The sequence below is a fragment of the Spermophilus citellus genome, assembly GCF_964194105.1.
Source record: "Spermophilus citellus genome assembly, chromosome: 8".
In the NCBI taxonomy this organism is placed as follows: domain Eukaryota; kingdom Metazoa; phylum Chordata; class Mammalia; order Rodentia; family Sciuridae; genus Spermophilus; species Spermophilus citellus.
Genome location: NC_138189.1, coordinates 63,828,391 through 63,845,978, shown reverse-complemented (window position 1 = coordinate 63,845,978; position 17,588 = coordinate 63,828,391). Strand labels below are relative to the sequence as shown.

The 17,588-nt window shown below is 32.1% G+C and overlaps 1 protein-coding gene across 1 annotated transcript in view; it reads left to right on the top strand.

Annotated features, from left to right (window-relative positions):
- The window catches only part of ANTXR2 (ANTXR cell adhesion molecule 2), a 132,266-nt gene extending 116,536 nt beyond the window's left edge, over positions 1 to 15,730 (top strand). Inside the window, exon 17 of the mRNA XM_081304724.1 lies at positions 13,823 to 15,730. Within this exon, the coding sequence (XP_081160850.1) occupies positions 13,823 to 13,861 (39 nt within the window). The 3' untranslated portion in view covers positions 13,862 to 15,730. The remainder of the gene's footprint in view (positions 1 to 13,822) is intronic.
- Positions 15,731 to 17,588: the final 1,858 nt, after the last annotated feature.

The window sequence follows — 17,588 nt, the reverse complement described above, 5'->3', positions numbered from 1 at the left end:
TCTTTCATGTTCCTAACCTTAAAGAATGTCTGCCTTCGATCCCTGCTGGAGAATTTCTAATTTTTCTGATAGTTTCTCACCAAAGGAAGAATGACTCTGTTGACACATTGTAGATTAAGGACTTTTTCAATTAATTTTAATAAGATACAGAATTGAAATTAGTCCGTCAAGTATGTTTTATTATTTGAAAGAAAGTTTCATTATTTTTAGAAATCCCAAATTTTTACTTTTTGAGGAAGGGTCCAGCACCTGGACAAAATTTTACATTTGTTAGTAAATGCCATCAATCTTGAGAGCATTTAACAGATATTTGTTTGGGGAAATCTGCATAAAAAATATATATATATATATACACACAAACACATACATACATATACCAGTTTATATATATACATATATTTATTTTATATACATATATATAAATATATGTCAATCAATAAATATAGAATGATTCTTCCTTGATGCATTACTTGATCTCTGGAATTTCATCAACATATGGAGAAAGAGAGGGACTACTGAGCTAATTTATGTGAAGAAAGATCACATTTTTTCAAATATTGATTTCTTTGACAAGGAATAACAGAAGCATAGAAGGAAATAAATGCCTGCAAAATCAGTTAACTGGGCATCAATTTAACATTTTCCACTTCATGATATGTGTCCATGTGGTTGGGCTGCTCATAAAAACCACTTCCTGCTTGTCAAAACTTGTGCTGTATTTAGACTTAAGAATGACAATGGACCTAGCATATCTACTTTCATTTCTGCCTACTCTGTTTGTTGGTGACTTCCAGCATAAAACAGACCCCACTTTCTACCATCTGCTGTCTGTTTAGGATTGACATCAAGTTCAGTTCCTCTCTGATGCCCACTTGTTTCCCAGTTTAGAACTCGTCCATCTTGCAGCCATCTTGCAGCTCTGCCTCTTCCCTACTTTGCCAGCCCTTGGGCCACACATAGGAAGCAGGACCTGAAGGCCTGCTTGAATATTCATGTGACAAAGTAAGCCAGGAAGACATTTGCCTATGGAATGATCACTGCTATTGCTTAATTACAAGTCAGTTAGCAAAAACTGAAGTGTAGATTCAAAGTTTTGTGTTGATAATTTTGGATAAGCCAACCATTGCATTTTATTTCGCAGCTTGTTCACCATTGTTATTAAATAGAAACTTCCAAGATTCACAAAAAAAGATAATATCAGTAATAAGTTCCAGGTCAATATTGGCTGCATAGTTCAAATTTGATATTTCAATCGTTCATTCAGCAGGATGTTAGCACTTATACTGTAGGATGAGTGCTGTCTCCAGCATATGTAAAATGGTAATCAAGGAAAGCTACCATAGATAGGCGGGTGGACCAATGGTACAGAATAGAGGACACAGAAACCAATCCACAAAACTACAACTATCTTATATTTGACATCAAGTCAAATATATCTTATATTTGACATCAAGTCAAATATAAGACTTGATGTCAAATATAAGTCTAGGAAACAGATTGACTTTAAACAAATAGACTTTCTTGTTAAAAATAAAATTGGAGTTCTGATGCTGAACTAACTTCAATATAATGTCAGACTATATCATTTGTATTAGAATAATTATATTATTTTTGATTTGGAAAATTACTGGCATAGAAAATCAGAATTTATCTAAGCTAAGTTTATATCCATACCTATGTAACTCATATGCATGCAAGACTATGTATCTGTCTATCTACCTACCTCCTATCTATCTATTTTCTATTTTGTACCCAATAGTTGATTTGTACATAAATCTAAATTCCTTTTTCTGGTTCTATAACTTATATGGAGCAATTACATAGAAACATAAAATGAATATATAGGGGTTAAAAAATCAGCCATCATTTTTTGTTGTTTGGCTCTAAAATGTGTATGTCTGTGGCATTTTTGATTTTCATGAATCAACCACCAGACTATTCTTTGTACATAAAGACAACTTAAGGGCTAGGGCTAGGGCTCAGCGGTAGAGCACTCGCCTCGTATGTTAGAGACACTGGGTTCGATCCTCAGCACCACATAAAAATAACTAAGTGAAATAAAGGTATTGTGTCCAACTACAACTAAATAATAAATATTTTTTTTTAAAAAGAAAACTTAATACAGGTTAAGTTTTAATCCATTAGTATTTGGAGAAGTATCACCATTAAATCTCTACTTATATAAAAATAGCTGAATGCTTGTATGGGTAAAAATATTTTTAGTTTGAAAGTTACCAATTTTTATTTTGTTGCAATTGGTCATATCTTAAGTTTTAAAATAATTATGGAAATATTAAACCATTTCTAGAGATGTAAGTTTGGTAAATCACATGAATTCTTTTAATACCTAATTTTATAGGAAAAAAATATGTATTGCATGTTAAATTTTTGCTCTGTGATGTTAACAACAGATTAAGAATTTAAGTCAAGAAAGTCACTAGCAAAAGTATTTTCATGCCAGCATTCTTCCATACTGAGCAAATTAATTTGTTGTATTTTCAACTTAGACTAGGAATGCCTATATTGACAAAGGGCAAAATTAATGCACACTTAGTTTATTCTAAAGTTGTGAACAAGGAATCCCCATTAAATGTAGCCATTAATCAGCAAAATGACATGTGGGTCACAGAGGCATCTATCCTTGCAATATAAATATCTGTAAGCTATGTATGCAGGTTTGTTCAGACTCACATATATACATAACAGCAGGATAGTCTTCATGCCATTACTGGCCTAAGTTTAGTATAGATAAATGATACTTGAAGTTTTGTTCTCTGTGATATAAATTTAGCAGTAAGTGTAGTCATTTGGCTGCTGCTGTAGCAGTTTAGGATATAGAAGTATAATGTGAAGAGTCTTAATTCACATTACTTATGTTATAAAAAAAGCTTATTGTCACTTTATATCATACATGTAAGCATTAGTCTGTGATAAATATTGAAAATTAAATCCTAACTTTGGGGATTTAAATGTCTTTTATTAAATATATAAAATGACTTCAGTAATTATTTAAAATAGGTTTTCCTAAGTGTGATAAAAATACCAAAGCCTAAATTTGTTCTCCCCAAACTGACTGTATGTTATACATACACCTTCTACTAAGACTACATGTCTGGAAGTGTTGGCTAAAGACTTGCTATGATGAAAGAAAAGAGATTCACAGGAATTAATTTGCCAATTAAAATGTAGGAATGTTTTTTCATAAAAATTGTTTATTTCTAATTATTTCAGAAATTAATCTATAATTGTCTTTCACAGTGAAGCTTTAAAAATTTTACATTTCTACAAAGTATTTTAGTTAATATTATCCATAAGGTATCAATTTGAAAACTAGAGGAAAGTTTTTAACATTTGCCCTTTTGAGGGAAGATACTGATAAATAATCATAATTCATCTCATATTAGCAGGAAATTTAGCTATTTGAAAAATGATTCAAAGAAAGAAGGCTACTTTTAAGTAGGAAATAGGTGATGAATAATGATGGTGGAATATGATGATCATTACTATCCAAAGTACAGGTATGAAGACACAAATTGGTGTGAGTATACTATGTATACAACCAAAGATATGAAAAATTGTGCTCTATATATGTAATAAGAATTGTAATGCATTCTGCTGTCATATATAAATACAAAATAATAATAAAAATTTTTAAAAAGAAATAGTTGATGAAAATCTGTGTACATTAAGTACAGACTGAATCTATCAACATATTTTACTTAACTTTTTGATAGGGACAACATGCATTGTTTAAGGGTCCCCAAAGTGAGGGTTTCATTCTTAGACATAACTTAGCTAGGGCTAAATCATTGTATTACTCAAACAAATAATTTTCCATGTTAATGATGTGTAATCATTCAATATTTCTCTTTAAATGTGTTGAAAGCAGTTTGGTAAATCAAATGAATTCTCTCAATACCTAATTTTCTAGGAAAAAATATGTATTGCATGTTAAATTTTTGCTCTGTGATGTTAACAACTGAGGTTAAGAATGTAAGTCAGGAAAGTCACTAGCAAAAGTATTTTCATGCCAGCATTCTTCCATACTGAGCAAATTAATTTGTTGTATTTCCAACTTAATTGAACAGTAGTGATGTAATGTGCCATTCATTTGGATTTTTATAACTATTTTAAACGCAAATTTTAAACATTGGTTGAGTTTTCAAGTAGCCACTATTTGACAGAATGGTTGGAGTTTGGCTTGTTTTGTTTAATATGGAGCATACAATGTTTTTGTTTTTTTATCTTTTGCACATGTGAATCTTAAAAATTTGAAATGTAAGCTACTTAACATATTAGATCAATACACTGTGAAAAAATCAGGGGGGGATGCAGATGTTACTAATTGTATAATTAGTGACTGTGCTTTTCAAAAAGAAGATTTATGGAAGTTACTGCTATAAGGCTCTGCATGATAGGGTCCCTGCTTCTTTGCATGATAGTGTCTTTCCTCTCTGACCTATCTTCCAACTCTTTCATCACTCATTCTGTTCCTGCCTTACTGCCTGTACTATTTTCCTACAGATATGGAAAAGGTGTTTTTGCCCCAGGGCCTTTGCATTTGCTAGCTTTCCTACTTTCAAGGATAGTTAGTTTCATTGACAGTTTTTAAATTTCTGCTCAAATGCCAGCTTTATAGTTATAAAATTACAGTTTCTCTTGGGTGGATTCCCACTAGACAGTTATGTATACTGATACTCTGTTACCATTTCTCTGATTCAGATTCAGTTTGATTTTGGTGTGGCTTATTCATAAGTTTTGGTGTATACTTCACAATGCATCACATAAATTATTTCACTATTAATGATGTCACTGTAGATCAGACAAGGCAGATGATAAAAGGCTGATCCATCATATTGATTTCTACGTATTTTTGACATCATGTCTTTATTCTTTAGTAAATTATTTTTATTTGGGTATAGTATACCCTAGATTTATCTTTTACATTTTCTGCTTCAAAACTGGAATCAATCATTCAAATCCAAGGATCCCGAGATACCATTAGTAGATGCATATATTTAGAGAATACATTGTGGATTCTAGAGGTACTAATTGTTACTGGGTTGTCATTGCTCTTAAGCATTTTCATCAGGCAGAGCTAGGAAATACAGGTTTAGAAAAACAATAACATTTATGGTATATTTTCAATTCCAGTTTAAGTTAAAAGATTTTGTTGAATATCTTTGAATTTATGCTTATATCTCTTTTATTTATCAAGAAAAATTTGTATCTTGATATTAATTCCCTATCTTATTTTATATATAGCTTTAAATTAATAATAAATTATTAGTAAAATTAGACTGATAAATGAAATGACATTACTGCTATATTTATCTTTGGATTTTATTTTTTAAATTCTATATATACAAAATACTACGTTAAATCACTTGAAATGTTCATTTTAAGTATTTTTTAAAATCCAAATTAGTTTCTAAATCTACTGGAATTGATTTATATTTTCCAAATTCATTCTTCTTTCTTTCCTGTGCTGTCAAGTACAATATTTTTTATTATCCATTCTGTTGCCTGTATTATCTTTTAAAATGTATTTCTATGCTGCTTTTTATTGGTGGCTCTAGAGGTGACAATATGTTTTAACTTTTCACAATGTTCTATCAAATAATATTATAGTGGTTCAAGAACAATATATAAACACTGTGGTATAATTTCCATTTTTCTTTTTCCTGCTTTGTGCTCTTGACATATATTTTTACTTCTACATGTTCTACATGTTTTGAATTAAGTAATTTTTTATTTTAAATTATGGTACAATAAAGACATTTTATTTCTTTTATATATTCATATGTAATGTTTATTAGTCACATGTTTACTGTCCTGTTTTAATTAATTTCCACAATCTGGGCTTCCAATTTGTGGTTTTTTCTTCAGTCTCAATAACTTTTAGTACAAGTTGTTGTTAAATTCTTATTGAAAATAAATTATCTAAGCTTTTCTTTTCCTGAAAATGTCTGCATTTTGTCTCCATGTTTTTAAGATTTTTTTTTGATTTGTAAATTTTAGTTATTATTATTTTTTTCATTGAGCATTTTAGAAAGTTCCATTGTCAGGTTTATCCATTGTTTCTGATAAAAAGTCAGCTGTTATCTTATTGCTGTTCCTCTGTATTTTGGTGGCTGTGGGGGAAAGGAACCAGAAGACATGCATGGTTTTATGATATCTTCTGGTTTCCAGAAGTTTTATTATCTATTTTCTCATTTTCTATATATTTATCCTGCTTGTGGTTCAGCAAGATTCTTTGATCTGTAAATTTATGTCTTCCAACTATCTAGTAAGTTCATAACCATCATTTTCAACAATTTATTCTTTCCTTTACTTTCTATATGAAACACTGATTATTCACATGGCAGGCTATTAGATATTGTCCACAAGTCACAGGATTTTTTTAATTTTAATTTTTCAATTTGAAAAATTTCTGAAACTGCAAGTTCAGTAAATATTTATTCTACTCTGCCTACTTTATATACCAATATATCCAATATTACATTTTTCCTTTTAGTTTTTCCTTTTTCATTCTTACTTAGTTTCTTATTTGGTTTCTATATTTTCACTGAAATTTCCAATATCTTTATGCATTTTACCCCTCTTTCTTACGAGATTTTTAAATAGTTTTAACATAGTTATTTAAAAGTCTTTGTCTATTAACTGTAAAAACTAGGCCATCTTTATTCACTGTTTTTTCTGTTGATCATGATAGATATTTTCTTACTTCTTTGTGTGTGCCTTAATTTATGATTTTAGGCTGCACATTGTGAATTTAAAACTAAAATGGAGAAACTAACCTATATAATATTTACCTCCAGAAAAGCATATTCCACTTTCTTTGTCATGTTGATAATCTGTAGTTGAACTGCATCTGGGAATTGTTGTGGTCTTACTTTTAATCATTACTGGCTTCAATAATTTTGAGGGCAGGATCAAAAATTTTTGTTAGCAAACCCTTTTCTCTCCTTGCTTTTCAACTATTTTGTGAGATTTTTTTTTTTTTTAATTTCAGGGAGTTTCTTTGTTCTATAACTACCACAATCTCCCCACCCCCACAAATAAACTTTCAGTAACTTGGAGATCTTGTTTCCATATTGATCCCCTGCACACAACAGACTGACCAATGCCTTGCACTCTGAGAAGACTCTATGAGCTGCAAAGGGATCCTTCTCAGTTCTTCTGCTACTTGTGGCAGGACTTGGTTCTCACTGGATTGTTTTTCTCATTCCTCTTGCTATGTCCCAAACCTTCAGTGGTCTGCTTCTTTTCCCTTTAGGAAGATCCCCATTTGCTTTGGAGAAGGAAACAATTTTCTCTCCTCTGGCCTCGTAATTATGTGGAATTATATCTCAACTCCTAGCTTTCAACTGAGTACTTCTTTTCTCTCAAGAAAAGCCTCACACCATGGTGGGATCTCTCTCATCGCCTTTTCTGCTAAATCCTGCTTTTGGTAGGCTTCTACTTTATGCTAAGTAAACAGTTGTAGGCATTTATTTTAATTAGATAACTCCCCCCAAAAAAGTAAAATATTTATGTATTTGCATTTGGTAGCATATAACAAAACATACTGAAGTTACCTCACTTATATCCTTATTTGTTCCACTTTGTGCCATCTCTCTCCATTTTTGTCAATCAGTTTTGTTTTCAAGGCAATTATTACATTTTTCTTTTCTTTTTAATATAAGCATTATTGGGCTAGGGATATTGCTCAGTGGTAGAGTGCTTGCCTAGCATGCATGAGGCTCTTGTGTTTGATCTCTAGTACCCCCCCTCACACACATGCAAGTTAAAATTAAATATATACATAAAATGTTGCATATGCATAATTGCTATTAAACCAGTATATATTTTATAATATAAAAGATAGTATAATGTGTATACTATGTGCACCTTGATAAATGATTCCTCTACTAAATATTGACCATTATTTTATAAAGCTGTATAGAGATCTTCCACATTCTTTCTAATAGCCTCATATTAGTTATAGTATTCCTTTATCTATCTGGATCTTAATTCATTCATTTTGTCCCTTACTGATGAACATTTGGGTTGCTTCTAAACTTAGCATTACTAGTAATGCTACAATGTGTATAAATTATTTTTCTTTTCCTGTTGCTTTGAAGTTGTATTTCTAAGTAATTTTTTGACTCCTGTTTTAAGATTTAGGAGATATTTGCATCCTAATTAGATTGGAAGGAAGTAAATCATTCCTATACTACCTAGGATTTGTTTAATGAAATAAATGTGAAGTAGCCAATATGAATTATTTTGATTGTATCTCATATATCTAAATCTCATCTATCCTTTGGGCATCAACTCTTTAGTCTGACTTAAGATGAAACTCAAAAGAATGTTTTGCCAACAATGATTTCCAGAGAACTGTCAAAATTACATCTTTATCTGCATCTAGAAATATCTAGACACCTTCTCTGTAGTTAATAATTTAGAAGGATTAATTTCAAGTATCATTATAAGTTATAGCTTAAGTATTTAGTTCATTACCAACTATATGCTTAAATTTCAATAAATACTGAAGTCATAGATATTTGCAATATTAATATTTACAATATGTGTAGAGTCACTAAAAGTTTGCAGGTGCCATGAAACAATGAAGATATAATAAATAAATAGATAAATAAATAGATGATAGATAGATAGATAGATAGATAGATAGATAGATAGATAGATATTTTAGGCAAACTCAGCAGTTCCCTTCATGAAATTTGCTAAATATCCCTCAGGTGCATGATCTGTTCTATGACATGAGACACTTACAGGTTGAGCTTCCTTTGGAAATTATTTATGAATTTCTATTTCAGCTCAAAATCTTGTCAGTTGACTTAAAGCAAAGACTATCACAGACTCTATAAATAAAAAGGAAGAGAAGGGATAGTATGTGTCTTCTTGTAAGTCTTGCACATATGTTGCTTCAGCAATCTCAAAAGCCTGTTGTGTTCTCAAGCGCCTCTTTTAAAAAATTTATTTTTGTCTGTTGTAGATGGTCACAATACCTTCATTTTGTTTGTTTATTTTTGTGTGGTGCTGAGGATTAAACCCAGTTCCTCACACGTGTGAGGCAAGTGTTCTACCACTGAGCGACAACCGCAATCCCTCAAGTGTGTCTTTATAATAGTGATTTCCAGGACCGTTGTGGCTAGGTCTATATGTATCATTGCTTTTGTGTACAATTTAAAATTTGAAACACTGTTTACTGTTGTACAGAACATGAAGGTTTAGTAACCTCCTCTTATAAGTAGAGATACAAATAAATCAGCTCTCTGTGTTTGAAAAGTCTAAACTAAAGTGCAGTTGTTTGCTTCAGCTTGTCAATGGATATTTATGATGTGAGCATAATCCTATAACGGTTATAGCAGTGAAATACATCCTGTGCAGATAGCTAGTAAAGGAGCTCACAGGCATTAATGCCAGTGGAATTTTAATGCCCCAGAGATGGGAAACATGGCACTTTCTCTGGTTAGTGCTGTTCTTACTGACCACAGTAAAAATGAGGGAATAAAATCAGTTTTAAATACTGTAGCACAGTCGGGTCTGTATACTTAACCAACAGCAGACACCAGTTTCTACTGTTGTCTTGTTTTAATCTCTTGGTTTAGTTAACTGCAGAGTAATAATGTATAACTAGTAAGATATTAGTTATTGCTTGAAAAATCTCTTAAATGTAGTAAAAGCTGACAGATTCTGATTCTGAGTTTCACCTTGTTATATGGTCAGTATTTTATTTGTGATCCGTGCCTGGTACATTCTGTCCCTTCTCATGAGGAGTGAAAGTTTGTAATAGAGTAAGACTTCCACACATACCTCTGCTCTACGAGATGAATTGTGAATGTAAATACATTTCCAGTTTGTAAAGAATCACCTTGTGCTTACTTTTTCCTAGAATGCAAACAAAATGAAGCTAAGTTTTATGTATTTAGACTCACAGGATTTATGCTTTAGAAGAACTTTGGGGATTGCATGAAGAATAGTATAGTTTCAACATTGACATTTTTAAACATTAAGTTTGTATTATTTGTGTAAGCTTAATTCAGATTAAGTTCAAACAAATCATGAATTACTGTGTTTGACATCTACAGAGTACCTCTTTATGTCCTACCAGAATAAGAAAAGGTTATGTAGAAAATAAATCATTGGGTCTTTTATTTATTTATTTTTAAATAAGGCAGAAGTTGAGGCAATATTTTGCTAGAGGTTTTTGATGTTAAGATGATTTTGCATAGTTTTTGTGGCTGGGAAAGTTGAGAATTAAGTAAGAAATTCATATTAGTTTATATTTACCTATAACAAGGCTACTTCTAAAAAACTATTGAGAGGAAAAAAATATAACAAAACCTCATAAGAGTAAAAATAGTAATAATCATGGGCTAAAGTCAGGGTATAGCCATACCAGAAAATATCCTATAAGGATAACAAGTAATATTAAAATATGCTATAAAGATGATCTTCTGAAAGCCAAAGCTAAAAGACAAAAAGATTGTGCTATATATTTGCCTTTATATAGCACAAATATAAGGAAAGCTCTTCAATTTTTTTATATAATAAAAAGGAAGCATATGAGCTCACTAGTATTGATGATGTAGAGAAGTAATTCTAAAATTATCATTAATAAGTCTCTGAAGTATGAATATCTGTGCCATTAATTAAATGGAGAAATATATGCCCTAGATATTAGCTATTTAGTTAGAAAGTTTGATGTGGTATGAAAATTGAAGATCTTCCCTTATATCCGTATTTAAATGTAATGAACTCCAGTATGCACAAGGCATACAGTATGCTGTGCATGTGTGCTTACCTGTCCTTACACACATATACACAAACATATTTTTAAAAATCAGGCAATGGTGATCTTGCCAGATGGTTGAACAGCCATTTCATGGAAGCTCCTAAATTTTGTACCACAAAAATAAAAATGTTGGTTCATATCACAGAATTTTTAATGCCAACTATAGATTATATATTTATATAAAATGCTGTGTGGGTTATATTTATTAGTAAATCTACTGTTGCCATACACGTGCACGCTTGAGTTGAACTTTACTGAGATGGGTCAACCAGGACATGAACTGTTAAGTACAACCCAGAGACAGATAAACGGGTCCACCCCTGGGACACTGAGTGCTGAAAAGCTTTGATGCCATTAACAGTTGGTGACAATCCTAAGAGTAGTCAATAGGTCTTGGGCTGACTTTTGAAAAAACATAAATGTTTGGAAAGGAATTCATTTTTGCTCATTGAATTTATTCTTTGAAAACTTATGATTTTTTAAAATTAGCAACTATGTGAATTTATAGAAAAGATATAGAGAGTAAGAATCCTGTAGTCCCACTAACCACAGCATGCTGTGTGTTCTCTGTTGTCTTCTACTTTTTAGATGTATATTGAATAATTATAATCATGTACATATGCATGATTTTTCTTTTCATTTACCATTTTCCTACATCTTTACAAAGTTTTCTACTTTAATGGCTGCAAAACATTGAGTCAGATAGATGACTCATAACTTATTCATTGAATTGTTGGGCAGAAAGAAATACAAATTGGCAGAATATATTTTTCACTTTTATAAAAATCCCAGGGAGGATTTTTTAAATCTTGTCTAGCCATTTTATTGGGAAAAGTTCCCAAAATGTAATTACTGAGTCAAAGAATGTAAGCTTTTTAAGGCCACTTTTACATACTTTGTTCATCCTATAGTTTTTGCCAATTTGTGCTTCCACTAGCAAGGCATGAAGCTTCTTTTCTAACTAGGTAATGTGCTTTAAAAGGGAGGCAGTTTTATTCTTTTTAAGCCATAATTTTTATTAGATAAATAAAACAGTGCCATAGCAAGATCATAATACAATGTAAATTATTAATATATAAATGCTTTTTATATGCTATCAAACATTTAAGTTGGTAAACTTGCCCATAATAATATTGATTAGTATTAATTTGCCTAATTTATTTTTAATATATTGAGAAAGATCAACAGCTTAATCAGTTAATATCTGAATTATCACAATTTCTGAACTAATGCACTTTAAATGCATTTGATTATAACCTAAACTTGTAGTAAAATTCTATTTGTTGTGCCTACCTTTAATTTCTTTAAATATTTAAAAAAATCTGCTTGTAATAATTATATTATGCAATTTAACAATGATTTCATTGTTTCTAGGAGTGCTACATTCCTGAAGCAAAAGAATGGAATATATTTATAGTTCATTTTAAACTAGCAAAGTCTTAAGACATTAATTTAATTCAATTTTATATTGACAAAATGTTGTTCTAAGTTTATGACTTAATGACTTATAAGTCATGATTCCAGATTCAGAGGGGTTGTATTGATGGCCTAATTGAATAAGTAGTAGGGGTGCTGCTTAATGTATCACAATATATTTGGATTTTACTCATAATTTAGATGCACGATTTTAAGTTAGCAATATTATTTAGAAAATATACTGTATTCAAAATTTAAAAAGAGAAAATTAAATTGATATTATTTTTCATATTAATAATGTAAAGAATTATAGTTGTGATTTATAATATGTTACATGTTATATTATTCCCTGAACACTAAGCCACCTAAATTCAGAGACAGTAAGGGGAAAGTAAGTAATAAAATTGGCAATTATAGTAATAATGTTGCCTCCAAAGTTATTTAGAGACAGATAATTTCATGGCTGCTTGCCTTTTAGCAAAAGCTGATAGAAATTTCTAACTCCATTTTTCCTTTATGCTTTTCTGTTTCTCCATAAGTTTCTGAAATTTCAAAATTTATGGAGCAGTCATGTTTGAAAGCAAGATGGACAAAAAACACACTTTTACATTTCAAGCTTTCTTCTTCAACAGTATTTTTTTGTTCTTTTTGAATTTTGCCATGCTATGGATACTTAAAACAAACTTACATTTAGAGGGGAAGAAATAGAAGGTCTAAAATCTGAAATGGCTTATGAACAGATGTTATAAGAAAGAGAAAAAATCTCAACAGGTTGATAACCCTGGTCCTAAACTGGAAAATGTTATCCTGGCTTTTAGCCCATTTTGAAGAACCAGAACATGGTTCATGGAGTGCCGTGGATCAGCAATGTCAAACTAAAAGAGAGCAAAGGAAACGGACCCTTCATCACTGATTTGAAAATTTGTTTTCAGATAATTCTCAGATTCTTTACAATTATGTATGGAACAATATGTCTACACAACCTTCATCGAAAAGTTAAAAAGTTGGACTGGCAAATTCTCTTTTGAATAATCCAAATAAATAGTTACTATTTGGAGAGAACACATCATGGCAGTGTGCAGCTGTGGTCAACAAAATTTGGTCAACAAAAATGGTGGTGATCAAGAATAAGTCTATTGCAAAGGCTGTCATAAAGACAGCACCTCTTCCTATTCTCATGATTCCTTAATCTCTGTCTCTTGTGCTAAAATGTGCTCCTTGTGTATACATTTTAGAAGATCAAGTTACATAAGAAAGCATTTTAATTTTAATTCATTATTAGAAGCCTGTAGGGTGGCAGCTTTGATATTATGATTGCCATTGTATGGTGTTGTACTTCAGATGTCAGTAACAAAGTTAAAGTTCTGAAATGTTTTTCCATACAAATTTTATCATAGCATCAGGTAGGTAAAGTTACTGTGGAAAAGATTAATGAACCATCATGCTTTGACCCAAAGAAAAGAATGTATGACTTTGTGTCTCATGTGAACATTGATCTTTCCTTGGGTAATTATTTGTTTTACTATGGATGAAAACCTAGATGTTCTTAAACTTCTTTATAATTGCTTCAATATTTCAATAAGTATTTCTTTTTTTCTTCAGGGCCGGTGCATAAACTTCTCCAGAGTTCCATTTCAGTAAAGGAAAGCAAGAAGACCAAGAAGGTACAAAGATGGCACATTTTCACATCCACCCAGATGAAAAAAGTCAAGTGCATTTCAGAAACCTTTGGAAGAGCAGCTTAATTTCTCTCCGTCAGGAAATGCTTTCTCAGCCTTCTGCTTTTTTTGCACCAAATATTTTCAAACACTCACTTGACTATCTACAAGGATGAGATTGATATAAAGAAGAATGTTAATCTGCACACTGTGGTTTATATAAGAAACTTTATTTGAGTGTGTTGAAGAGGCAAAAGCAAAAACAGCCACAATGTAAAGGTGATATCAAAACAGACCACAAAACCAGAAGCCATGATGGGTCTTTCATGGAGATAGGACTTTTTAACATGCAAACATGGCGCTTGTGTTTTTGTATGACAAAATCTGTAGCTACAGGCAGAGTTTGAAATTTCCCACCAGGCTAAGCAAATATTGGAGTCTATTGCCTTATAGCTATGTCAGATCACAAAATCCTTCCAAGTCCCCTATCACAGTGTGCCTTACGGGAAGTTTCTGACTAGAAAATCTTGTCATTCTAACACTGAAAAGTGCACACGCATGACAAAAGATAGACAAGATGCCTCAAGGTATTGGTAGCAAGCAAGATTTTGCCCTTTAGTTTTTGAAGACACCTTTCTTTCATTATGCACTTGGGACAAGAAAATTAATAGAGCTTTATTCCACTGGAAGACAGCCTCTCACCAAAGATCTGGAGTGGAGTTTAAAGGACTCGTGATTTGAGACTTTGTCCCTGAGACTGGTAGATTTCCTCCTTTTCCTGTGTTTAGGAGTACTAGTGCATAAAGCATTAATATCTGTAAACATACCTAGGAGTTTGTTTTGCTTTTAATTTAAAGGAAGCAGTAACCACAAAGCTTCTGCTCAGGGTTTTTTCTTCCTTCAAGTCTCCAAGGGCTCTTCAGCGTCACAAGCCAGCAACTCTCTTTGCATGAAAATTTCAAAGTTTAATTAATATAATTAAAGGCAACAGCAAGCAGCAGCCTGTGAAGATTTTGCTCATCTTTTTTATGCCTTTTGACATTGAATGACCTATTACTGTATGCGCATTACTTGGATTTTGAGGAGCACTCTACTTTGGTTATGATTCAGTAGAGGAAAAAGACCTCCTTTCTGCAGTTTATAAATTAAATTTTCAGGAGGATCGCCATCAAAAAACATTGACAATGTATGTATTATAATTTTTTAGAAAAACCACCATCGTGTCACGTCGACGATGCCAGATTATGTTAGCGTGAGCAGAAACACTATGGGGGAGGAAGAAGGCAGCAGCTGAAGAAAACAGCTCAAATGATCTAGTCACTTTCGATACTGTACTTCAGATGCGAAATGGATATTCGACTCGAAACCTGACAAAGCGCGCCGGCTTTGATGTGAACTGGTATAGACAATGACCAGTGGCCGGGTCAGTGGGATGTCTCTCTGTGAGCACAAAGGCTTATCAAATGACACTAAAAATAAGTTCAACAACCATCACATTGGAAGGGAGAAGGCGAACATTTCATGTTTGGCGGGCATATGAGTGCACAAGATGGAATGAACGATTTGGAGCATCCTGGTATAATTACCCCCATTGTGCTTTTAATGGAAATTTCAGAGGATGGGGGATGATTCTGTTGGTTGGTGTCCAGGTTTTTGGCACAGCTCCAAGAAACCTTATGTACACACACAAATATATGTATATGTACACACACACACGCACACACACACACACATACACCCCACACTTATGTATTCTCTGGCTTGAATCTTTTGCTCAAGTTTATTTATGTCACTGGCTGGCTGGATCCAAAGTCATGTGTCCACATATTCATAAATAAAATTTTTATCTGTGCCTTTGTTATTCTTTTCTTTAAGTCCACATGAAGCTCATGCCTTCTTTGGTTGAATATAAAATTGTTCTAGTTTGTTTCAGGAATGGAATTGTATTCAGTTGTAAAATATCCAGTATGTTTAGAGATGATACTATTGGCAGAATCCATGGGTACCAGTGCAATATGGAAGCCTGACATCGGGTTTTCAACCCTTTCTTCATGAGTTCTTGTACACCCTTGTTCTATGTTTGCATCTAAAACAGGACCTATTGCTACTTTCTTAAATACGCCCTTCATTTCTGATCAGTGCTTAGCCATCAATGCTATTTTAAGAGCATCAAGGATACCACAGTAGAAGCTAAGATTATGGGTTTTCTAATAATTATTTTAAATTTTGCTAGTACCATATAGCATACTTGTATTTTGCTACAGGAGCAATATAAAATAAACCTCTGCCTTTAAGTGGCAAAATAGCTTTCTGGAGATTTGTAATGCCAATAATATGAAGAGTTCCCCGTGGAGAGGGAGGGGCATTGGTCTATATGTAGATTGAAGAAAAACATACCATTCATAAAGTTCCAATACAGACTGAATTGCATTGTTCTTAAAAATATGAACCAGATCTGTGTTATGCATTTCTCTGATTATTTTAACCAGCAAATGAGAATAATTTGTTTAAAAGTGTAGTTTTTTCACCAAAGAACTCCATCAAAAATCCCTACACTTCTCAATAGGTTAGAATAAAACCTCTTCTATAAGTTTTGTGACACTTTATATATAGAGAGAAACAGCTCCAGTGTAATTTTCTGGACATGATGTCAGTCAAGATGTCCTTTCTTGTACAAATGAATAAGTCTTATCCATCATCCATTTGTGTTGCATAAGGTTGCAAAAACAATTAAGTGGGAAATGACTCCTAACTTATGTGTCTACTCTGCCTGGAAAGAAAGTTTTGAAGGCATCTATATATATTTCATAACAATGTCTGTTCTTTATGGATTTGATCCATAAATATTTATCTATCTGAAAACTTTGATACTTGGAATGTTTTCCTTAAAGCATTTGGTGCTCCAAGAAAAAACATTTGGTGCTAAGAGTTGCAGCACTGATGCCTTTCCCCAAGTTAATTCTATTTTAAAAATTTGTATTTCCTTCCCAATGAGATGCAGAGTAAAATTTGAGACTTTCCATTGACTAGGGAGCAGCATCTGTCATCTATGGTTAATTACTATTTTGACAAAAATATATAAGATTTAAACCCCCTATATTTCAAATAGTTAAGGAAAGAGCTGATTTACTTATATTTCCATTGAACCTTATTTTGGCCATTTAGATAATAAATGACACACTATTTGTTTTTATAATAAATTCTCACTGGATATAAGAAAGATCTAGGAGTCCCTGTGAACTTCATTTTATTATCTGAGTGTCACTAATCATTGTTTACTGCTCAGAGGTGGATTTATTTTCTTTAAAATTCAAACAAAATCTATATTATGGCTAACAAAGTTGTTCAAAACATTTTTGATTGGTTATCTTAACTATATTAATTTTTTTAAGTTCAAGAAGGAATAATATAGCCAGGTGTGGTGGGTATGCCTATAATCCCAGTGGCTTGGGAGGCTGAGGCAGGAGGATTGTGAGTTTAAAGCCAGCCTCAGCAACTTATTGAGGCACTAAACAACTTGATGGACTGGAATACTTTGTACATTGTAGAAATATAAATTATTAAACTTCTTTTCCCTTAGTCAAGTTGGGAAACAAAAACTCCACTTAATCAAACATAACTATGCTTGTGATGCCCACAGAAAGTGTTCAGTGGAAAATATTTTAAGGAATAAATTGATACAGCTTAGAATCTGTAGCATATTAGAATTG